Source organism: Salvelinus alpinus, chromosome 9 (assembly GCF_045679555.1).
Source record: "Salvelinus alpinus chromosome 9, SLU_Salpinus.1, whole genome shotgun sequence".
Classification (NCBI taxonomy): domain Eukaryota; kingdom Metazoa; phylum Chordata; class Actinopteri; order Salmoniformes; family Salmonidae; genus Salvelinus; species Salvelinus alpinus.
The window spans coordinates 13,357,113-13,382,539 of record NC_092094.1 but is presented as its reverse complement, the minus strand read 5'-3'; the positions used below and the strand labels follow the sequence as shown (position 1 = coordinate 13,382,539).

The 25,427-nt window shown below is 42.5% G+C and overlaps 1 protein-coding gene across 1 annotated transcript; it reads right to left on the bottom strand.

The window, feature by feature from the left end:
- Positions 1-10,509: 10,509 nt before the first annotated feature.
- alx1 (ALX homeobox 1) lies at positions 10,510-15,670 on the bottom strand. The gene is made up of 4 exons (XM_071416057.1): positions 15,301-15,670; positions 14,276-14,577; positions 13,727-13,855; positions 10,510-11,962 (listed from the first exon to the last, which is right to left on the bottom strand). The coding sequence occupies exons 1-4, from the start codon at positions 15,518-15,520 to the stop codon at positions 11,633-11,635; spliced, it is 981 nt and encodes a 326-aa protein (XP_071272158.1). The 5' UTR covers positions 15,521-15,670; the 3' UTR covers positions 10,510-11,632.
- Positions 15,671-25,427: the final 9,757 nt, after the last annotated feature.

Below are 25,427 nucleotides of genomic sequence, written 5' to 3'. Positions count from 1 at the left end.
CTGCTGCCATATTGTGTCACTACCATGTTGTGCTGCTGCCATATTGTGTCACTACCATGTTGTGCTGCTGCCATATTGTGTCACTACCATGTTGTGCTGCTGCCATGTTGTACTGCTACCATGCTATGTTGTTGTCTTAGGTCTCTCTTGTCGTGATGTGGGTTTTGTTCTATATATATTTATTTTTTTAAATCCCAGCCCCTGTCCCCGCAGGAAGCCTTTTGCCTTTTGGTAGGCCTTCATTGTAAATAAGAATTTGTTCTTAACTGAATAAATGAAGGTTAAATATAAATATACAAATATAAATATAAAATGGAGATACATTTCCATTTTTCTTGTTACTACAATGAGAGGTAAACTTTATAATGTAACACTTTATTTGGATAGTCCATCTGTAGATGCGCTACAGACTATGTACAGACTATAAGTAACATTTAAATTAACTAGCCCTAATCTTAACCCTTACCCTAACCCTAGCAGTTGTTTATCAACAGCTAATTTGTTGATAGTATGACTATCTGTACAGCATCTACAGATGGACTATCCAGACTATCCAAATAAAGTGTGATCCTTTATCATACTTTTCTTCCTTCCAGTCCCTATCTCTATCCCTGATGGCAAGCCCACTAGCATACATATGCTTCCATGAATATGTACTGCTATCTGAAATACCTGGAGGTGCAGAGCAAACAGTGTCAGATAGAAGGTCTACAGAGAAGCCCAGCTCCAGTTTGGCTTGGCACACATACTGACAGAGCCATGGAGCATAAACCATTCCCCCCTGTCTGCTTTCATGTGGTGGAGTCATCCATCTTGGAGACATCCCAGCTACACACCACAGTCACTTTTACATTTGAGTAATTTAGCAGATGCTCTTACCAAGAGCAATTAGGGTTAAGTGCCTTGCTCAAGGGCACATCGGCAGATTTTTCACCTAGTCGACTCAGGGATTTGAACCAGCAACCTTCCAGTTACTGGTTGAACGTTCTTAACCACTAGGCTACCTGCCGCCCACAGACACACTCTTGAAGACACATGCACACACATGCGCACACACACGCACATACATGCACACACAGATAGTCAAAAAGCGACTTTAACTTTTAAAAGAAGAGGTCCTATATGTGAACTGGAATATGGACATGAAGCTAGGGTTAAGGTTGAACTGGGATGTGGACATGAAGCTAGGGTTAAGGTTGAACTGGGATGTGGACATGAAGCTAGGGTTAGGGTTGAACTGGGATGTGGACATGAAGCTAGGGTTAGGGTTGAACTGGGATATGGACATGAAGCTAGGGTTAAGGTTGAACTGGGATGTGGACATGAAGCTAGGGTTAAGGTTGAACTGGGATGTGGACATGAAGCTAGGGTTAGGGTTGAACTGGGATATGGACATGAAGCTAGGGTTAGGGTTGAACTGGGATGTGGACATGAAGCTAGGGTTAGGGTTGAACTTTGTTGTCGGAGGCCGAGCAATTGCCGTACCAGGCAGTGATGCAACCAGTCAGGATGCTCTCGATGTTGCAGCTGTAGAACCTTTTGAGGATCTCAGGACCCATGCCAAATCTTTTTAGTTTCCTGAGGGGGAATAGGCTTTGTCGTGCCCTCTTCACGACCGTCTTGGTGTGTTTGGACCATTCTAGTTTGTTGGTGTTGTGGACACCAAGGAACATGAAGCTCTCCACCTGCTCCACTACAGCCCCGTCGATGAGAATGGGGGCGTGCTCGGTCCTCCTTTTCCTGTAGTCCACAATCATCTCCTTAGTCTTGGTTACGTTGAGGGATAGGTTGTTATTCTGGCACCACCCGGCCAGGTCTCTGACCTCCTCCCTATAGGCTGTCTCATCGTTGTCGGTGATCAGGCCTACCACTGTTGTGTCGTCTGCAAACTTAATGATGGTGTTGGAGTCGTGCCTGGCCATGCAGTCATGGGTGAACGGGGAGTACAGGAGGGGACTGAGCACGCACCCCTAAGGGGCTCCAGTGTTGAGGATCAGCGTGGCAGATGTGGTGTTACCTACCCTCACCACCTGGGGGTGGCCCGTCAGGAAGTCCAGGATCCAGTTGCAGAGGGAGGTGTGTAGTACCTGGATCCTTAGCTCAGTGATGAGCTTTGAGGGTACTATGGTGTTGAACGCTGAGCTGTAGTCAATGAATAGCATTCTCACATAAGTGTTCCTTTTGTCCAGGTGGGAAAGGGCAGTGTGGAGTGCAATAGAGATTGCATCATCTGTGGATCTGTTTGGGCGGTATGCAAATTGGAGTGGGTCTAGGGTTTCTGTGATGAACTGGGATGGGAGGTGGATATGAAGCTAGGGTTAGGGTTGAACTGGGATGGGATGGGATGTGGATATGAAGCAAGGGTTAGGAATGAACTGGGATGGGAGGTGGATATGAAGCTAGGGTTAGGGATGAACTGGGATGGGAGGTGGATATGAAGCTAGGGTTATGGTTGAACTGGGATGGGAGGTGGATATGAAGCTAGGGTTAGGGTTGAAGTGGGATGGAATGTGAACATGAAGCTAGGGTTAGGGATGAACCAGGGTGTGGACATAAAGCTATGGCTAGGGTTGAACCAGGATGTGGACATGAAGCTAGGTTTGAATCGTGGTGTGGACATGAAGCTACGGTTAGGGGTAGGTTGTGTTTGAAGCTAGGGTTAGGGTTGAACTGGGGTGTGGACATGAAGCTAAAGTTAGGGTTAGTGGCCATCCCAGTAGCTAACTGTGATAACAGTAGTAATTATTTCCCAGAGACTCATTAGCGAAGGATAAGAAGAGACACAGAACCTAATCTGCCCACCACTCAGCACACTCCACAGGGTTTCCCTCCAGGGGTGATGAAAAGGGCTGGGGAGACACTAAAAGACTGTCCCCTTGGTTGACTCACCAGACCCAATCAGAAGGGGGGCATTAAACCTTGCTCACCCCCTCCCTCCCCCCAAACATAATTAGTGAGCTACAGTGGAGGAGGAACAAGGATAGCCACAGAGCCCAACAGAGCTCCAATTTTCAGTCACTACACTCCAGGTTGAGATGGCTAATGGCCTCCACTCATTCTCCAAAATCCCTTAAACTAACATGCATCTACCCGAGAGGAGAGGCGAGACGTGGACCCCTGTCAATCAACAGCTGATTATCTCCTCCTCTTGCTCCCTTTCCTCCAGGGAATAATGACACTTTGAACAGTGATAGTCCCTGGTCGCTTTCTATTGGAGCATTGAGAAACAATTACACATTGGTAACCACTGGGGGAGAGAGAGAGAGAGAGAGAGAGAGAGAGAGAGAGAGAGAGAGAGAGAGAGAGAGAGAGAGAGAGAGAGAGAGAGAGAGAGAGAGAGAGAGAGAGAGAGAGAGAGAGAGAGAGAGAGAGAGAGAGAGAGAGAGAGAGAGAGAGAGAGAGAGAGAGAGAGAGAGAGAGAGAGAGAGAGATGCAGTGTCTTGAAAGTAACAGGGTTTGATCAGCAGGAACTTACTTACCCATTAAGAACAGTAAATTACACGTTGGTAACCGCTGTCCATCTTCCCAAGTCAATTTCTCATGCAAAGACGTCACAGTTGCGTGTGGCGAGTGTTCTCATTGGGAGTTTATTTCAGCATCTGCAACATTGCTAATCTCACCAGGGATATGTCTCATCTGACTATTCATGAGTCAATTGCTTTTTACCAATGCACGTCCATTGACAAATGACTCAACATGTTTTTCTAATTATAGCTTTACATGTCAGGCATAGGTCTCTCTGTTCATTGTGTCTGTGTGTCTGTGTGTCTGTCTCTAGGGGTCTAATTCAGTACGGGATGAACTTCATGAACATTGGATGGACTGTGTGTTTGCATGTGTGGCTACGTAGCTGTACTATGAGTGTGTGTCTACGCACGCAAACACACTTAACTATAATGGAAAACCTGAGACCATAACTTTAATTCAGTCGTTTCCCTCTGATACTGTGAGAACGTTTGCAACTCTCAACTGACAGCAACTCTAGCAGCACTGAATTTTAAACATAGATGAGTTTGACCCAAAACCTTACATATTAACAATTTCTTCAGAACTATGTGGATTGTTTGCAATTAAAGTTTCATAAACTGGCACAACCTTTCAAATAAAGCCTTTGATACTGATTTCCTACAATCAGGTTTTTGCTTAAAAAATAACTTTGTGTTTTACAGTAACTCATAAAAATACCCTATTCAGTGAGAACTTTTCAACGATTAGGCTTTAGAAATATGACATACGCAGTATTTGTTCACTTGCCTGATGCTTTGAAGAAAATAAAAAAGTAACAGCACACTTCATAAGTCACTCTTCACTGGAGAGACAGTTCAAGGAACTGGCCCATAAATCATAAAGCTGGGATAAAGCTAGGACACACACACACACACACACACACACACACACACACACACACACACACACACACACACACACACACAAGGCTCTATGGCTCTTCTACCGAACATCCATAACTGTCAGCAGCAGACTCCTGTGGCCTCTGACACCACAGGAGTTTGAAAACACCAGGGACCCCAGTGCAGGCTGGGAGTTAGCATGAACGATGGGACACGGCTGAAACGTCTGTCAGTGGAGTGTCGGCCTGATGAAGAGAAAACACACACTTAATGAGTGTGTGGAAGGGAGGTGTGTGTGTGCCCGCACGTTTGTGTGTGTGTGTGTGTGATGTTTAGCGAGAAGTCAGTGGGAATGGGTGTTAGTAATGTTATTGTAGGCCAAAGGCAAATGTTTGGAGTTACAGTGGTAGGAGTGTTAAGCGTTGATTATCAGTCATCTGAATGAAACAGAGGGTGTCTGCAAAGAAACAACGGCTAGTGTGAGAATCTCATGTAAAAGCTAGTTTTCCAGTCAGCATTTCTCTCAAGGCATGACGCTAAAGTACAGAATCCACAAAACAACAGACGGTCCTCAGGACCCTTGGGTGTGTGTGATGTCACACCCTCCCTGTGCACACCAGAGAGGTGATGTCAATGGAAGGGGATGCGGGTCCGGATCTTCCATTGGTCGCAGGGTATTGGACTACATGTAGCCCTGGTTACACACACACACACACACACACACACACACACACACACACACACACACACACACACACACACACACACACACACACACACACACACACACACACACACACACACACACACACACACACACACACACATACAGCGAGAGAGAGAGACACACACACAGAGACACATAGAGAGACACACAGACTCACACACACACACACATATACACACAAACACACACACAGACACACAGACTCAAACACACATACACACACACACACACATCCCGCCCCCCCCACACTCACAAAAACTATCATCCAATATGATGCCTTGCAGACAGTAATCGGACGCCTTTTCTTTCCTATGAGAGGAAAATGGCTACTCCTCCCCTCTTACAGACAGACAGGCCGCAGTAAGAGTCCTATCCTTCCATAATTAGATTTAACAGGCATCCCTCTGCAGTGTGCTGATGGCCTAATTTCAGCAGGCTTCGGCCCACTTTCGCTGGTCAACACTCTCTCCCTGCACTGACGATAGGGGACCTGCTGAAAGGCTTTTGGCCACTGACACAGGCTAACTGGCTGACTCCAGAGCCATTCGAAAGAAAAGCATCCTCTCGCTGAAGTCATGGGACGTTGACTGTTCTGTTATGACACATGATGACATGAACAGGAATTTCGATCAACATTGGCATGTTATTGTTTTTATTCCAACAGACTGTTGCTGGAGGTTAAGCATGGGAAAGTGAGCTTTAAATCTGGGTCACTAGGAAAAGTAGTCTGGAATTTCTGACAATTGTACCTGGCCCAGGATGTAGCACCAGAGTAGATTTATTAGGATCCCCATTAGCCGACGGCTAGTCTAGTCTGCCTAGTCCCCATTAGCCGACGGCTAGTCTAGTCTGCCTAGTCCCCATTAGCCGACGGCTAGTCTAGTCTGCCTAGTCCCCATTAGCCGACGGCTAGTCTAGTCTGCCTAGTCCCCATTAGCCGACGGCTAGTCTAGTCTGCCTAGTCCCCATTAGCCGACGGCTAGTCTAGTCTGCCTAGTCCCCATTAGCCGACGGCTAGTCTAGTCTGCCTAGTCCCCATTAGCCGACGGCTAGTCTAGTCTGCCTAGTCCCCATTAGCAGACGCCAATGGCAACAGCTAGTCTTACTGGAGTCCGACACATAGCGAAAAAGACATTACATACAAAGGACTTTACAATTTACATACATTTAAAAACATGAACATGTAGTGTGTGTGTGCATCAGTTCCACATACATGTCAGTACATAAACACAACAAGTAGGTCACATGGGGGAGAAGCGTTGTGTCGTGAGGTGTTGCTTTATTTATTTTTTGTAACCAGGTTTGATGTTCACTTGCGTATATATAAGATGGAAGGGAGTTCCATGCCCTCATGGCTGTGTATAATACTGTACATTTCCTTGAATTGGTTCTGGACCTGGGGACTGTGAAAAGACCACTGGTGGCATGTCTGGTGGGGTACGTGTGTGTGTCAGTGCTGTGTGTAAGTTGACTATGCAAACAATTTGGAATTTTCAACACATTGATGTTTCATACAAAAACAAGAAGTGACACAGTCAGTCTTTCCTCAACTCTTAGCCAAGAGAGACTGGCATGCATAGTATTAATATTAGCCCTCTGATTACAATGAAAAGCAAGACGTGCCGCTTAGTTCTGGGCCAGCTGCAGCTTAACTATGTATTTCTTTGCAGAACTGTACCATATAACTGGACAATAATCAAGCTAAGATAAAACTAGCGTTGTGGAGGGTGGTGTCAAAAAATCTGAGCATCTCTTTATTACAGAGAGACCTCTCCCCATCTTCACAACCATTGAATCTATTTGTTTTGACCATGACAGTTTACAATCTAAGGTAACACCAAGTTATTTAGTCTCCTCAACTTGTTCAACAGCGACACCATTCATTAGCAGATTCAGCTGAGGTCTAGAATTTAGGGAATGATTTGTACCAAATACAATGTTCTTAGTTTTAGAGATGTTCAGGACCAGTTTAATACTGGCCACCCATTATAAAACAGACTGCAACTCTTTGTTAAGGATTTCAGTGACTTCATTAGCTGTGGTTGCTGATGTGTATATGGTTTAATCATAAGCATACATGGACACACATGCTTTGTTTAATGCCGTGGCAGGTTATTGGTAAAAATAGAAAAGAGAAGGCCTAGAGAGCTGCGAATCCGCAATATAGCAGAGGTTGAAAGGCCATAACAGATACGTTTTCTCAACAACAGGTTACGGTCAATAATATCAAAGGCTGCACTGAAATCTAACAGTACAGCTACCACAATCTTTTTATTATCAATTTCTTTCAACCAATCATCAGTCATTTGTGTTGAGTGCCCTTCTCTATAATCATGCTGGAAGTCTGTTTTTCATTTGTTTACAGAGAATTTCTTTCGTTGTTTTTTTTTTTATGCACGAGTACGATGGCTCACTGTTCGTTGTTGCATTTTCTGCCTAAGTTTGCCCACTTTGCCAATGAAGTAATCATTAAAATATTCGGCAACATCAAATGGTTTTGTAATGAATAAGCCATCTGATTCGTCTAATTTGATATATTTGTCTTTCTACTCCAAAGTTTATATCATTGATCTTGGCTTCATAATACAGTTTCTTATTATTTTTGTCGAGCTTAGTCACATAATTTATCAATTTGCAGTAAACCAGCCAGTCAGCTGTGCAGCCAGACTTATTAGCCACTACTTTTGCCCCCGTCTCTTTCAACCATATAGCTTTTAAATTCCTTATCAATCCATGGAGCCTTAACAGTTCTAACAGTCAGTTTCTTAACAGGTGCATGTTTATCAATAATTGGAAGAAGCAATTTTCTAAATTCATCAAGTGCAGCATCTGGATGCTCCTCGATGGCAATTTGAATGCACAGAGATACCGTGACAAGATCCTGAGGCCCATTGTCGTGCCATTTATCTTCCGCCATCACCTCATGTTTCAGCATGATAATGCACGGCCCCATGTCGCAAGGATCTTCTGTACACAATACCTGGAAGCTGAAAATGTGCCAGTTATTCCATGGCCTGCATACTCACCAGACATGCGAGCGTGTTTGGGATGCTCTGGATCAATGTGTAAAACAGAGTGTTCCAGTTCCAGCCAATATCCAGCAACTTCGCACAGCCATTGAAGAGGAGTGGGACAACATGCCACAGGCCACAATCAACAGCCTGATCAACTCTATGTGAAGGAGATGTGTTGCGCTGCATGAGGCAAATGGTGGTCACACCAGATACTGACTGGTTTTCTGATCCATGCATCTACCTTTTTCTTAAGGTATCTGTGACCAACAGATGAATATCTGTATTCTCAGTCATGTGAAATCCATAGATTATGGCCTAATTTATTTATTTCAATTGACTGATATCTTGAACTGTAACTCAGTAAAACCTTTGAAATTGTTGTGTTTATATTTTTGTTCAATACATTTCAACCACTAGAGGGAGGTGATCTGTAGCTTGGAGTGAGAGAGAGGTACACTCTCCCTAACTGACCTGACTATTTTATCAATCAGGTGAAAATGCCCTCTTGAAAACATTTCATCCACTAAAGCATAAATGGTGCAGCTATAGGAAGCTACACACTTCAGATACCTTCTGTTCAAACTCTGTTTGATGTAGCTGTATGTCTTCCTTTCGACAGGTCAGCCAAGCTCCATCAGTCGCCCCCACTTTCCCCCTCAGTCCACTCCTCCCCCACCTCCCTTCTCAGTCCCCTCCTCCCCCACCTCCCCTCTCAGTGTTCCCCCACCTCCCCCCTCAGTCCTCTCCTCCCTCACCTCCCCCCTCAGACCTCTCCTCCCTCACTTCCCCCCTCCTCCCCTCTCAGACCTCCCCCACAGTCCTCTCCTCCCTCACTTCCCCCCTCAGTACTCTCCTCCCACACCTCCGCCCGTCCTCTCCTCCCTCACTTCCCCCATTAGTCATCACCTCCCTCACCTCCCCACTAGGTCCAATCCTCCCCAGCACGACGAAGATAGGGAGGGAGAGAGGTGCGGTCTTATTAATGGTTTAGGTTAACCTAGCGAGGTCAAACCCATTGGAGCTGGTGATGGATCTAGTCTGTAGGAGCAGGGAGCCTGCCCTGGGATGAGGCAGGGATGACTCCTCCACCCTCTTCCCACACATCTGTCTTTAGCCTGGCCGGCCTGTTTCTGTGATCACAAATACTGTAGGGGGGGGATAAAGCGCAGGAATCAGAGGAATTGGGACATACTGTAGGGGGGATAAACGGAAGAAGTTCATGGGGGAGTAACTGATGGCCATTCAGATACAGTAAAACACATTCTTTCACACATGCACATGTGCGCACACACGCACACTGTCTGTAAGGGGTAGTGGAGGGTGGCCCATTACTGAGAAAGCTTCTTGCCGTGAGCTTGTCTAATACGATATATGTTCTATTGGATGTCTACGGAACATGCTAGATGCATAGATGGATTTTTGTAAGATAAGAATCAGAGTTTAATTAAAAGTAGAGATAATCCGAAGCCAAGAAAATGACATCATTCGCATTATGATATGCGTTGAAATTGACCCAAGAATGAAGCTTCTCATCAAAGGACCCTTGTTTTGACACGTGTCTGTATTTCCTAGATAAAATACTCTGATGCATACTTTTTATTGGCAATAACCAGGAAGTGAAGTAGTGTCCCTAGGAAAACAAAGGCAGTGCAACATCAAAGCATCTGACACAAGTTACGCTTAAATCAAGCATACCGTTCATATGGACAGGTTTTGCACGATGAAAAGCTATCCGCTACAGAACAGACAGTGATCTCAGAGAGAGAGAGAAACACAAAGGGCTGACGTCAGCCCTCAGCAGAGGAGAAAGGCAGAGAACATGCTCCTGTTTCCATGTGGAGGGATAATAGTAATACGTGTGACTATAGGGGGGAGAGGGGGATTAAGTCGGATAATAATATCAACGATTTATATTGTATCTGAAGAGATGTAGTGCCTGAAGTTTTTTTAATGCTAATTCTAATTTCCATGTAGATTATACATATTATACTAGGTACGTCAATAGTTAAATTACAGTATATTACTGTAGTGTAACGCTATGGTTACATCCCTGTAAGGCAGATTATCCCTTGTCTACAATGAGTGACTCATAAACTGTGTGAATACAATAAAACATAATCTATCACAATTTAGGTTTTTATTATCTTTTCATTTGATAATTTTTATAGAAATTATAATTACAAAATGTCTAACTGCTTCCTGTGCTGGGGCTTTGTAGCACAACACAGACACAGCTAATGAGGTTACATAGCTTTACTGCAAGGCACATTGCAGACATGTTAGTACGTCAGTCCATTTCATTTCTGTTCTGCTCTGAAGATCCTGAGCGGCATACAGTAGAAGGTTGGGTTGTTTAGTGACAAAACCAATACGTGCACAACCCTTGGGGCAAAACAAACAAGATTGTTGACAACATAAATATTTAGTCTCCAAATGTTTATTAAAAACATAAATACATTTGCACAATGAGCAGTTGTCTCTCAGATACATTGTTACAGTTGTTGGTTAGCTAGCTAGTGAGTTTTTTGCCATGTTAGCATAGATGTGGCATGAGTCAAAACACCTCAGAACAAGACATGATATCAATAACAAGACAACGAGCTGAAACGAGCCACCTACGATTCCCCTCATAGCAGCTTTTTGTTATTGTTGCTAGCTATCTGACCATCCAGAATCATAACAACACGGCCTTCTACCTCTAAGATGTGCGTGCATCGTTTTAGTGACTGTAGGGCAATGGAATTATAAAGCACAGGGAATTACAATATTCACACTGTCCTCAACTTATAGGACATACTATAGTTGATCTTTAGATGGATTATTTCCTGGACACACAAAGCATGCTTTTTATTTATTTATTTTATTGTATCTTTATTTAACTAGGCAAGTCAGTTAAGAACAAATCATTATTTACAATGACGGCCTACCCCGGCCAAACCCTAACCTGGATGACGCTGGGCCAATTGTGCGCCGCCCTATGGGACTCCCAATCATGGCCGGTTGTGATACAGCCTGGAATCAAACCAGGGTCTGTAGTGACGCCTCTAACACTGAGATGCAGTGCCTTAGACCGCTGCGCCACTCTTAATGGAGTGCTCAAACCGGCTCAGAGTTTTCAAGTCACAGAGGGGTACATTTTCAGCAATGCATTGTTTAACATCGGGTGTTAACCTGAAAGTAAGTTTCATCTGTGTGTTGGTATGTTGTGAACTGAAATGCACTGCTCAACCTCGATGAGCAGACCTTTAAACCTTGAAGCAGTTAATCTCCTCTGACATTTGACTCTTTTGACCAACAGGTTCACAGTTTGTTGAGTCCATGGAGAGGCTTCATGTCTCTCCAGTCTCGGAGACAACCAGTCAGTTATCAGCATCTAGGCCTACATTATTTTGACTTTTGTAGGTCCTCTTCAATCAATCAGTGTCACAGTCAGATTACTGTCAGTCAACATTGGGGGTTATAAACGTGCGCAGTAGTAATGCTAAAGTTAGAGAGGCTGTGAGTCAGTCAGCTGGCTGGACATGCAGAAGAGACATTCACAATCACATGGCCCAGGATATGTTGGCCGCATGTTCCTTAGCCTTCATCCGCAGCACGGCAATGCTGGACGAGCGTCTCTCAAACTCGGGCTTGGTCTCAAATGGGTGTCCGTTGGGCGAGGGCGTGAGGAGGGAGTCGGCCGTGAAGAAGTTGTTGAGGGAGACGTGTCCAAACTGGTTCTGCTGGTTGGGGAAGCCCACATACCCGTGGTCGGCTGCGGAGCGGGGGGAGTGGGAATACGAGGTGACACATGGGGGAGATCCACGGGGGAGCATGCAGGAGGAGACCACAGAGCCACTGGGAGCAGGGCTGGGCCACAGGTTGTTGGAGATCTGTGGACGAAAATAAAACAGATCATTAATTATCTGGTTATTTATTATTCTACCAGAAAAGTTGATTGGTTTTGGCTTTGATTATGAAGTGCTACTGATGTTTAGTATTTTGCCACTGTGAGACCATAGGGAAATGTCAACATTGCGTTGAAGTTATTCTATTCTACAGTATATTGAGGGTATTTTCTTTTTATGAAGTGGTATCAGGCTACTTCAGATAGCCTATAGCCGAAGCTTACATTTCAGATTTCAGGGATGTGATAGAATATCAGGGGGAGAAGGCTTCCAGTCCAGATGTCACAAATTGTATTCCTGATCAACCAGGAAAAATCATATCTGTAAGATCTGAGCCCATCTGGTCACTATACTTACTATTCAGCATTTTCCCGACACGCTTAGACAAAAAAGGTGCTATCTAGAACCCAAAAGGGTTCTACCTGCAACCAAAAAGGGTTCTCCCTGGAACCATAAAGGGTTCTCCTATGGGGACAGCCAAAGAACCTTTTTCAAACCCTTTTTTCTAAGAGTGTACCACTGGGCTGGAACTACAGTAGGCTACTGCCACATGTTGGTTTACAGACAAATTTAGCAAATACTAGAAAGACAATTAATTGTGGTGCTGGTGAAGATTGTGGTCTGGTTTGGTGGTTATAAGTAATGAGGTTTGTTAGCGTTTATATTTTCAACTGGTTGCAAACAAAATGATTTCCCTAAACATAGAGAGCATATCAGATATGACCTCAACCATCTATAAATATAGCAACAATTTTACACAAACTTCACATTTTAAAACCAATCCAGATCATGCTCTTTCATAGAAATGTCCATGTCCAACCCACAAAAACAAATGTAATTCATGTTCCCCCTACAGTATGTACAAGGAAGAAATCATCAACTTTCAAATGGATTTAGTCATGGTCGTAAATCAAACAGTAAGATATTGGGCATGTTTCAATCCACCACTTGGCGTCAGTGCCCTCTATAGTAAGTCATATATCTGGATAAACTATATTAAAGGCGATGGGTTTATTCTAGTGTTTATATGAGAAACATATGAGAGGGAACAAATTCAGGCATTGATTTAGGACAGGACATTGAGAGCCTGGATGTACGCCTTTACATCTTCAAAGCTAATCCTCTTCAACGATGTTAGTCTGTAAGAGTAGTCTATTTACTTCAAACGCGACTAGCGCGTTCTACACCGACGGCGTGACCACACCCCACCTAAGGATTTTGATGGGTCAGACAAAGTTAAACATGTATCGTCATTTACGGGTATGAAGGCTTTATACATTTTATTTTTGAATAACGCGTTCTGGCAGCCCGTTATGGCTTTAACGTTTAATGTTGGCTTTAAAAGAATAGCCTACACAGTCTAGAGAAAAGTAAATATTTTCAGTGAAATCTGAGACGGAATCATTAATTCCAGTGGTTTGCCTAGATACTTTCTAATCAACTTTGGAAATCTTATCTGAAATATGGTGCATGATAAACCGAACCCGCCGTCACAGATGGTCAATCTATCAAGGGTTTGTGGCGGTCAACAGCACTCTCATCTTATTTGTAGTCTAACCTATTCCATTTTGACGCACGACATGCTCCACAAATTATATTAGGTATTTATTAACAATAATTAGGACTTAGTATAGCCTACCAAAACCATATGTTTAATTTCAGATTATATGATTTTACAGAAGATGGAGACAAAAAAAACGATTCAATAGTGACAAATAAATTGTTGTTCTGGTGAAAGAGCAAACTTGCCTGTGAGTAACTGTCTGTTCTTGGCAACACTGATATGTCGTATGTGGCTGCAAAGTGACTTTTTGCCTGTTGAATCTGTCCATAACGTTCTCTTTTTCTCCACTTGGCTCTTCTGTTTTGAAACCACACCTAAAACGGGAACGAGAGATACAAAATATTCCAACGTTGTCAATAAAGAAATTGGTCAACATGTACCTTCTTTTTCAGCGTTGTCTTAACCTATTGCTCTGTTAGATTACACCAAGCCGTCACACAAATATAGAGCCAATAAAGAAATCGAGGATCAATTCTTAATTGACAGTAGTAAATCTTAAAATATGCTAAAAAAATATGGTTAAAAAGCCTAAATGACCTGCATTGCACTACATTAAATAACCTTGGGCCTGCTTATTTTGTACATTCTAAATACATAACAAATTGTTTTAATAGACCTAAAATAAGACCAAAGTGATCTCAGTCAATAGTAGGCTACATGTGATGTTCCCGATTCTGTTCCTAAACAACGTGGCAATAGAACACTGAAGGACAGTGAGAGTAGGCCTACATTACCTGCACTCTGGCCTCGGTTAGTTCCGTCCTCATCGCCAGCTGTTCTCTCACATAAACATCTGGGTAATGAGTTTTCTGAAACACCTTCTCCAACTCCTCCAGCTGTGCGCTCGTGAATGTCGTCCTGTGTCGCCTCTTCTTACTGCTCGATACGTTACTGTCACACTTGTCACCCATTTCGTCCAAATCCGTTTTCTCCTGACACGCCGTTACCGGCGAGGCCCTCAGATTGCAACAGTTGTCGATCGACCTTCCAAGGTCCGCGTGCAAGGTATCTTCCGTTTTCTGGACACCATAATTCGCTATATGAAAGAAAAATAAAATGTATTATTTGTATTATAAATCAATGAATTACGCAGATGTTGCAAAAATATAGGCATATGCCATATTAAGTAATCTATGACAGGTGAGTGAGGCTATAAATAATAGGCCATTGACGAATATATTTACATTTAAGAGATGTTGCATGTTAAATATTTGTTATTTAACCTATATGAGGTGAATGTGAAATATTTTGCAGTACGGTTATATTTCAGTTTGGGGATGTAAAATAATATTCTCAAAACCACAACTTAATAATGTGAGCCTATAAACATACTTCCATTCCTCATATTAAACAGGCAGATTTTAAATATGATCACATCTGCCCATTGCTCTTTCAATGTGTTGCTAGCTTGGCAATATAAAAAATAACTAAATTGCCGCAATTCAATAGTTTATGGATTTAGAGCAATAAGAATCACATAACATTAAAAAAACATGTTTGAGATATGGCACATAAATGTGGAGTTGAGGAAATTACGCACAAGTAGCCTACCATGTTCATTTCTCAGGCACAATTTTGAGAACAAAAAACGTGGGTAACACTTTACTTGCAAGTATAGACTATAATGCATGTACATTTAGTTATAGGCCTAATGCATCGTAACACATCTCATAGCCTACCAATTTCAGCGACAGTTAATTAAAAAATATATTTGGTAGCGTTTAATGCATCGTGAGTGAAAAAGGTTCCAGTAACTAACCGTGTTGGTCTCCGCAAGGCGAGGACCGCTCCATTCGCGAGTGGTGCTCGCTGCTCTGTATCCCGAAGGCCTGCACACACTTGGGCGACGTCTTGCTGTAGTACTGCACACTGTCCAAACTCTCCATAACTTGGTCCAGCGCGCCGCCAGAGCCCATGTAGTAGTCGCTGCCCTTAATCGCTTGACTTTTCAATGCGAATTTATCGTTCATGTATTCCATGATCTCCTTCCCGAGATCTCGTCGCTCACAGAACCTTGTCAACTGACCATAAATAAGTTCTGTCGACGTTCAACAAAATTGAAGAGCTATATCGGCTACCCCGATAACACAATAATTCCCCAAAGCCGTTAATATGTCTTGGCTTGAAGGCACTTTGGTCTCTTTATAACGGGAGGGAGAGGGGGTTCCTTGAAGAAGCCTCCCTCCCCACTTTTGAAAATGGAGCAGTCGGAACTCCTCCCACCCGCACAGTCCAAACCAAACACACTTTAAGTGATTCTAGACCCTAGAATTGGGCTTAATGGAAACAATCAAAATGACTTAAATTTACAACATGTTGAGCCACCCCAAATAAAGTGGGGTAATGATTTATCTAGCCTACTGCAAGTTGAGACTGCACATACAATTTGTTAGAGCGCATGGGAACGGACGTTGGTCTTAGACACTCACTTGATGGTCATTCCAGTTATTGGTTGAAATTATTGCTAATAAACTGAATAACTTTATTATCATGGCAATATATTTAGGAAAATATACAACTTTTATGATATTTTTTAGCCTTCAAAACGATGCTTTTAAATGTCAAATGTTTTTGTTATTTAACTAGGCAAGTCAGTTAAGAACAAATTCTTATTTACAATGACGGCCTACCAAAAGGCAAAAGGCTTCCTGCGTCGACGGCGGCTGGGATTAAAAATAAGAAAAATAAAATAAATATATTAGGACAAAAACACACATCATGACAAAGAGAGACAACACTACACAAAGAGAGACCTAAGACAACAACATAGCAAGGCAGCAACACATGACAACACAGCATGGTAGCAACACAACATGACAAAAACATGGTAGCAACACAACATGGCAGCAGCACAACATGGTAACAGCACAAAACATGGGTACAAACATTAGTGGGCACAGACAACAGCACAAAGGGCAAGAAGGTAGAGACAACAATACATCAGGCAAAGCAGCCACAACTGTCAGTAAGTGTCCATGATTGAGTCTTTGAATGAAGAGATTGAGATTAAACTGTCCAGTTTGAGTGTTTGCTGCAGCTCGTTCCAGTCGCTAGCTGCAGCGAACTGAAAAGACGAGCTAAATGCTATACTTTCTCTACAAAATGGTGAATTATAGGCCGATGCAAATTGCTGGTGGGTCTTTCAGATACATTCTAGAAATTAAGACTGACTTATTTGTGTGTTTTGAAAGACAGTTGTACATGCGCCCAATGTTGTGGTAATTCCTAAGGCCTACTGTATAATAATAATAACAAAAATAATGTGTATTCGATTTGCATTTGTATTGTCACGTTTCATCACATTTGCTGCATTTACGCAGCAAACACATTATGTTTATGCGAGGCTTTTTAATCTATTGAAATGTATTGTTTGGTTAAACATTGGCCTATTGTACATATTACAATCAGATGTATTTTTAAATCTATAGCCTAACACATGAAGCATGCATGCATTATTTATTACACTGTAAGCGCAAGCAATCGTAGTGTAGTTTAAGATGTCACATCAGGCCTCTCTATATGTGCACATTTTTAAAACGGGATTTTAAAAAAGTCGATAATAACGGTGATCCTTATAGGATGATAAGGTGCTACCTGCTTAAAACTCAATGCATTTAGACAAATATAATGCATCATATTTAGTAATAGCTCAAGTTTGCGTGTGCCTCAATTGTGATTCCAGTATTTCAGAGCTAATAGTTATGCAGTTATGACGTGCACAATTATATCACAACAGGACACTTTGGAAAAAATATATTTAACTTCAGGGAAACGAATTCATATGTTTACTGGGATGGTATTTACATGTCAATGGAATCTGTGTGTCGTGTCTCAATGTTCAGCAATGTTAATCGGATTTAGTGAGAATCCATGGAACTTCGAATTGGAGCAATAATAGCCTACTCACTGCAATTCGCACGAAACCATGTGGACAGCATATTTTTGTACGGATCTTTAACAAGCAATGCAATGCCCTGTCCAATTTAGCAGACCAAACAAAGACAACGAAAGTTAGGATACATGTCAGTATGGACAGAGAATGAGATAATTTACCTATTTACTTGTTATAAGACTGCATTCGTGGTATGGTTTTGATAACAACCACATGAGTGAATGTATATGTCAGGAACTATTTTGTGGACAAATGTATAGCCAATACTACTGATTATCATTTTATCCGTATTGAGCAAAAGTGCGTAAAAGTGTGCATCAAAGTGTGCATATGTGTGTGTGTGCGCGCGGGCGTGTGTGATTAATTTTCCGTATATATTCTATAACGATTTGGGGTGATAGGGGCTCAATGCAAACTATTGAACAAAGTCATAAAATAAGGCTATGCATAACCTTGAATTAATTCAATATTGGCTATATTAAAGATACATATAATACATTGACGAGGAAAAGCCTGCAGGAAACCAAACAGTACATATGACCACCGTGCTTAAAAAAACAACAGGAAGACAAGTTCCTCTCCATATAATGACAATAATTATATTGCCAAGAACAGAAAGCATCTTCCCCCTCCGTCCATCTCGTGGGCCTACCACCTGCCATGCAGACCATATTTAGCTACGGTTCGCTATCGGGTCAGTGATAATACCTGGGGTTGGATGGTGCCACTCGAGAAAAAATATAAATAAATATGAGTGCTCTTAAGTAGCAGGGGGGAGTCTTATTGGGCTTCTAAGGTGACCTCGCCATGCGACCTCATGCTGAGGAGAAAATGCGAAAAGTTCGCGGCGGTTTGGTCCGTAGGTGGGCGGTGGACTGAGAACTCCTGCCACAAGCCGCAAGTTCTTGAAAGTGGACATGATGTTGTCATTGCTGCAGGCTTGCCATAACAAAGGGTCGCATCTATTAATGATATATTTTAAACGTGAATTCAAGAACTAGACCCAGGATAAATTATGGTTGCAATGTTGGTTTATCTGTTGCTCAAAATAAAACTACTTTCATGCACCATCATTTATTAATTCCTTCAGAAAATAATCTAAATATCATTATGGTCAAAATTACGAATCGAATCGAGTAAAAAGTCATTGATTAGAAGAACAATTAATCACAAAAACAGCCTTATTGAGCCTTGGTCTGAATAATAATAAACAATTGGAAAGTCATTTAAGACCGTAGCTAGCCAAAGCCACAGTGTGAACTCTAATTTACTGTCAGTGTTTTTGTCACTCATGTTAAAGTCTTAGATATACAGTATTACAGGCGACTCTCAAAATCAAAAAGCAACCAACGTTTATTTTTTGTTGCAGCTTGCCTATACGATTAGCCATTTATATAGAAACCCCTCTCTCCAAATGTTTACAAAATGTTAAAGCAATTGATTAATCCTCAGTGTTTGTTTTTATTGTGTTGGTTTGTCTTTTGTTTCGCATGCTCATGCAGACAGGCATGCCTAGAAACTCAGGCACTGAGTCAGTGTAGAATGTAATCTGGGTTCATGTACACAGGTCTCTACGGCCACTTGTCTAATTCAAATGATAATAAACCACTAGATGAGCTCGCTGAGCTGATCCCAGATGTAGGAGAGATAGCTACTACTAATCAAAATATAAATCTATACATTATTGGAACAAGTTCTCAAAAACGGAAAAATGTGGAAAAATAGAAGAAAATAAAACTATACATTTTTTAAATATTTATAATGTTGACCATTCGTGCTACAATTCAAGTTGACCACACAAGTCAAGGTTAGACTTTCATGCAACACAACAAGGGCATAACTTTGTGTTGAATATTGGGGGGGGGGCGTTCAGGGTCAATGGGTTCTGGTGTCAACATGTGAAAGCAATGCTCCCTCTAATTTGAGCTCGTGCACAGGCGCGCAGCTCCCCAGGGACTGCTGCACAGAAGAAATATCAGCCTGTGCAGAGTAGCACATATTTGAACTTTGCTGAACTTTCTAGTTTTCCCCTTTAGTTAACACTATCAACTTTACCTTCCACTGTGGGAATTAACAATATTAGCCACTTTCAATGCAACATACCGAAACAAAACGAACTATGCAATATTTTTTTTGTAGGCAGAACGTACCAGAGTAGGATTCTATTGCATTGACAGGCATGACTCAGCCCATACTCTACAGACCGGTGCAGCATAACCAATCAGAGCTGCAGTATCCCTATATGCAAATAAAACATTGACATATATGGATCTGTGCCATTCACTTTGAACTGGACTGTGTTTACAGCATGAGTGGTCATGAGTAGATGCACTTGTTTAAGATCAAAGCAAGAGCTGCATGTAGCCACTTGTGCACATTTGTCCATATTCTTTGCTAGTAAGCATTATTAGCCCATTTATAGCTAATTTCTAGTCAGCAATGAGGGAGTGGTTGCTTTCTACAAGAGCACAAAAAGTTTGCATTTCTTGCCATCTTTGAAAAGCAAGTCAGGTAAAGAGCATTTTTTTCTGTCTTAAAGGGGGAGTGTTGTATTTTGAGACAGGCTTGAATAGGCGAAGTAGCCAATAGGCAGAGGGTAGCATCATTTGTCTGTTTCTCTGTAATGATCAAATAGCCACAGTAGCCTACTTGGCCACTGTTATAACTGTAGTGTTCACAGAAAACGCCGCCAATAGTTGCACAGAATTTTCACAACTTCCAAGTTTTCGCTCAGCAGACCTGACATTTGCTCAGTGCCTATTTTTGGGGGAAACATTGGTGAAATGGTTGTTTCTGATTAATTTCGAAGGGAAAATACGTTTAAAAACATGTCCTGATAATTTGGTCAAAATACCCCAATCACAACTGAAACGCCAATATTTTTCTAATTACTTTAAACTGTGTTCTTACTCGTAACAGTTCAGAAAGTCACCACCACACCCCTTCTTTAACTACTTTTAAATTAAAAAACCCATTATTCTACTTGTGTACCCTTTACCACACTTGGCTAGTACATGGTCTTGAATAACTAATTTCTTATACCCAATTCACTTAAAAGGAGTCGAGTCCAGACACTTCTTACTTGGTTACACAATTTAATGTCAGTATTAATTCATAAAAAACTTAAGTGACAGTCAAAACATAACTGTTCAATATGGCTCAAGCAACGGACTTCAAAATAAACCAATCAGTATGGCGTCATGCTCAAGCAACGGACTTAAAACATATAAACAACATATTGTCATTCACCATCAAGAAAAAAGCATACACATTCAGTAACCGGTTGCAACCTTATACAAAGGTGGGCATAGTGGTACAGAAAGGGATCAGATCATCAGTCTGAATTCAGTAAAATGCACTAAATACCTGTTAACGGCTGTCACTGACAGAAACAACATTTGGGCATGTTGTTTGTTTTCCTATCTATGGTATCCATCTTCTCCTGGTGGACACGACAGACGCAAAATAGTTCAATCTGCTTTGGGTGCGTTCGTAAATTCGCTCTGGATATCTACTCCAATTTCAGAGCGCTCTCCTCCTGTGTGCTAGAGCGCAGAATAACTGATTCATTTACGAACTCTCAACACCCTTTGAATATGGCCGTTGTCAGTAAACCTCAACTAAAAGGCGTAATTAAATTGTTGCCAGGAGCACAGTTACAGTCACCAATGCTCTGGATAACATGAAAACAGCCTAACCAGCTCTGCTAGGGCGAGTAAAATAGTCAGAGTGAAGTGTTCTCTAGTTTGTGTGGGGCGGCAGGTTGCCTAGTGGTTAGAGCGTTAGGCCAGTAACCGAAAGTTGCTAGATCGAATCTCCGAGCTGACAAGGTAAAAATATATCGTTCTGCCCCTGAACAACGCAGTTAACTGTTCCTAGGCCGTCATTGTAAATAAACATTTGTTCTAAATCCACTTTAAAAAAGGTTATATTAAAAAAAGCGTAATTAAATTGTTGCCAGCAGCACAGTTACAGAGATTGGAGATATGGATAACAGAGCCTTGTCTGGAAGCCGAGTGCTTGACTGCGGTTGAGGTCAGAACTGTCAAAAATGTACGCTCTGAATTTATGAACAGACAATCTGACAAAGCTCTGAATTTACGAACGCCCAGTGCGTCCTCTGGCACTGCAGATTTAATGTTGTGCGCAGCCACTAAATGAAATCAGAATATAGGCAACAACATTTGTTATAGCTTGGTCTACAGTCAACAAAGCTGAGGAGTTGAACCGATATCTCTGTGCGATGTAAATTGCTGTCCAACGTCCTTTACCAGAATGCCATAACTCAAATTCTTAACTGATCACCTGTTCGTCCTCTCCCTGCCTCAACATGGGCGGTGCTCTCTCTCACTATTGCCTGTATTTGAACCCTGACATAATCATATTACAAACATGATTGGGTTAACTTATTAACATGATGTATACCATGGCATTGTTGAATACTCGTTTCTGATTGACTTGAAATAAATTCTAGAACATGCATTATTTAAGTGATAATGCCCGAGAAGCCGTTTTCGGAGGATATTTTGGCACAGGTGTTGTTCGTCGAGGGCCGGCAAACCGTGCCAATATATCGTCCAAACACCGACATTAGCACTCTTATACAACGGGTTACCAACATATTCAAATAATGATTGACATATTTTCATTAAAGAAGTTATTTTGATTTATTTATTTCATCCTTCCACAAGATATAGTCCCGACACAAATATAGTGTTGCTACCCAAGCCGACTGGTCATTCGTTCTATGGGTTTGGTTGCCGGAGACGCAACCAAACATAGAGTAGCAGCAGCGTAAAAACAAAGGGGGGTCCCGGTGGACATTTGATTAATTGTTCAGCAGTCTTATGGCTTGGGGGTAGAAGCTGTTAAGGAGCCTTTTGGACCTAGATTTGGTGCTCCGGTACCACTAGCCATGGTATGAAAGGGTTATAATCAACTCGTGGCTTTATTCGTTCTCTGGAAAGTAATGCAACTCCATTGAAAGTCAGTTCCACTCCGCTAGCGAGTCGTGGAAGACACCTTCCACATTGTTCATTATTTTCCATAGAATGCATAGCCTCTTGTTGATTATTCCTTACTTAGATTCTGATTTTATTAACTAAATTATTGATTTACTGTCTGGCAATAGGTATAGCTAGTTGGGCTGACGACATAGTACCAGTCTACAGGGCTGGCGTTATGGGCCGGCCCTAAGGGGTCTGGCCCACCCTACCGTCCCTCCTTGCCCGTCCAAATAAAATATTAAACTATAGATTATTTATTTGACCAAGACGCGTGCCGACAGAAAGACGCATCAATCTCAGATAAAGCATCCGAGTGAGCGAAACAGCGCCCCTCTGTCTCCGTATGTGTATACCATGTATCTTATGCTTTCTGGACAAAAGGAGTATGGCATGTCATACCTATCCTGGCCAGACAGCATCAGATCCATGAGCTACATACACTAAGATAGAGGGGTGCTGTTTTGCTCACTAGTTTCAGCAGAGAGGAAGAGGCGAAGCGAGAGGGCTCTCGCTTGCAAAAATCTGTCCTGAATAAGCCCAATGCATTTCTATGGGCATAATATGCAGACCTAACCTTGTCACCTACATTCCTGCCTAGGACAACGACTTGCTTTGTTTGGGAGACAGATGCCTGGTTTCAGCCACTTGCGAATTAGAAAGCAAAGTTGGCGGGTGCACTGTTCGGATGCTGGCTTCCCCTAAAGTAAATTGATGTCTTGCCAAAATTATACAATTACTCCTGTCTAAATAATTAGCTAACGATAGCTCAAGCCAAGACAGAAAGGGAGGCAGACAGGCAGAGTAGAGAGATAGTTTTATTTGTCAGTTTTAGGCCTATGCATTTCACTTAGTTGACGATGGAAGTTATAGGCACACTGCTGCATTGGCCTATAGGAGATCCCATAAAAAAACGGGCCCACCTATAGAAATAAAATGCCCATCCAACTGATTCGTTCTGGTGCCGGCCCTGCCAGTTTATTATTAATTGTAGAGTATAGTTAGATAACTAGCTATTCATTCATTCACTTATTCTTCTGGGGGGGCCCCCTAAATATCTTATGTTCTGCACTTTTCTCCCTTTTGGCATTGGCACCTCCATTAAGGGCACTAGTTACTTTTTCACTAGGGTGAACCCTGACTCATTGAGTGCTGATCTGAACCTGCAGTTGGAAAGGAAAAGATCCAGATACTGTGCTAGCTTAGCTAGCTAGCTAACGTAAGCCTAGCTAAAACAGCCAACCTAGCACTCGGTATAAAACTCCTTTGTTACGCACACCTCTGTGAAGAGGGAACGCAACACCCTGCTACAACTCAACTCCAAGAAGTGAAAGGGGTATGGGACTGTAGGTGCAAAGTAATGATGACAAAGGCATAGTGATACCGTTTACAAGGAATTTATTCCGTCACACGGTAATATGGGGAAAAGGGGCTGGACGGAACCAAAGCAAAGAAAGTAAATGTCAAAGCCCCCTCTCCTACCTTAACTGCCTACCCACCTAACTTAGCACCACCTGGTGCGCTAACCAAAATAAAGGGGTGGGGTGGGGGGTTCGCCCAGGTCTTTCCTGGTGTGCCTAGACAGTGAATATACTACAGGTATATGTATGCCCGTGGGCCTCCTAAGCACTCCCTAGGTGCCTACCCCTTCCCCCCCTGGGAACAAACAAAACAGAATTTGACAAACAATTTCACAATTATCAAAACACTGCGTCCTATTGACACAAAACAGACATAACCAATCAGCTCTCACTCAACCAATACAGGGCACACTAATCATTTCCCTCTGAGAACAACCAACACAGTATATCACCCTCAGCCATCAGCCTCCTCTCTCAGCAATCATCTCTCTCTGCATTATTTTTCTCCTGAACAGAACTGGCTTTTATATAGCTTCAGAAGGAGTCTAATGGGATACAGCTGTAACTTGACGAGGGGGCGGGGTCAGCTCCAATTAGCCATGGAGTCGACCAATCAGCTGCTTGGGGGATTTCAGGAAGCCATCCTGAAACACACACATAACAAACCACAAGACAGAAACTGGGGAACGTAACACGCCCACCACAAAAAATGCAAACATAGTTTGCAATAACAAAAACCATATCGCATCCCCAGTTACTAAACCTGTGATAGCGCGTCTGCAACCACATTCACCGAACCCTTCACATAGGCTATCTGTACATTGTATCCTTGTACAATCAGAGCCCACCGCATAAGGTGGCGGTTCTTATTGTACATTTGCTTTAAGAACACCAAAGGATTATGGTCCGTGAAGACCATTACAGGCAAGGCACTGGAGCCCACATATACCTCAAAGAACTGTAAGGCTAGCAATAAAGCCAGCGTCTCTTGTTCAATTGTGGAGTACCTTGACTGACTTGAGTTGAACTTACGAGAGAAGAAACTGACGGGCCGATCCACTCCATCTTCATCTTCCTGCAAGAGAACCGCACCCACTCACACTATACTAGCGTCTACCTCCAACTTAAAAGGTTTGTCAAAGTTGGGAGCGGCAAGCACTGGGGCACTACAAAGTAGCGCTTTAGCGGACTCAAAAGCATAGTTACAGTCCTTGGGCCACTTAAATGGTACTTTGGAACTAAGCAGATGAAAGGGGAGCTACTTTCGTCGATATATTCTTATAGAACGTACGATAGTACCCTACCATCGCCAGGAATCTGCGCAGCTGGCGGCGAGTCGTGGGAGAAGGAAAAGCAACAATTACTTCCACTTTGCCAGATACACTTGACCTCGTACCACTTGTTTCCCTAAGTCACAGTAGCCTTCCCAAACTCACTTGGCCAAATTGAGGGTTAAAGAAGCATTCTCCAACCGCTGAAACACACTTTTCAAAGTGGAGAGATGATCAGACCAAGTAGACGAATGTATCACCACATCGTCAAGGTAAGCAGTACAATTTGGCACATCTGCAAACACAATGTTAACTAGGCGCTGAAAGGTAGCAGGTGCATTACACATTCCAAAGGGCAT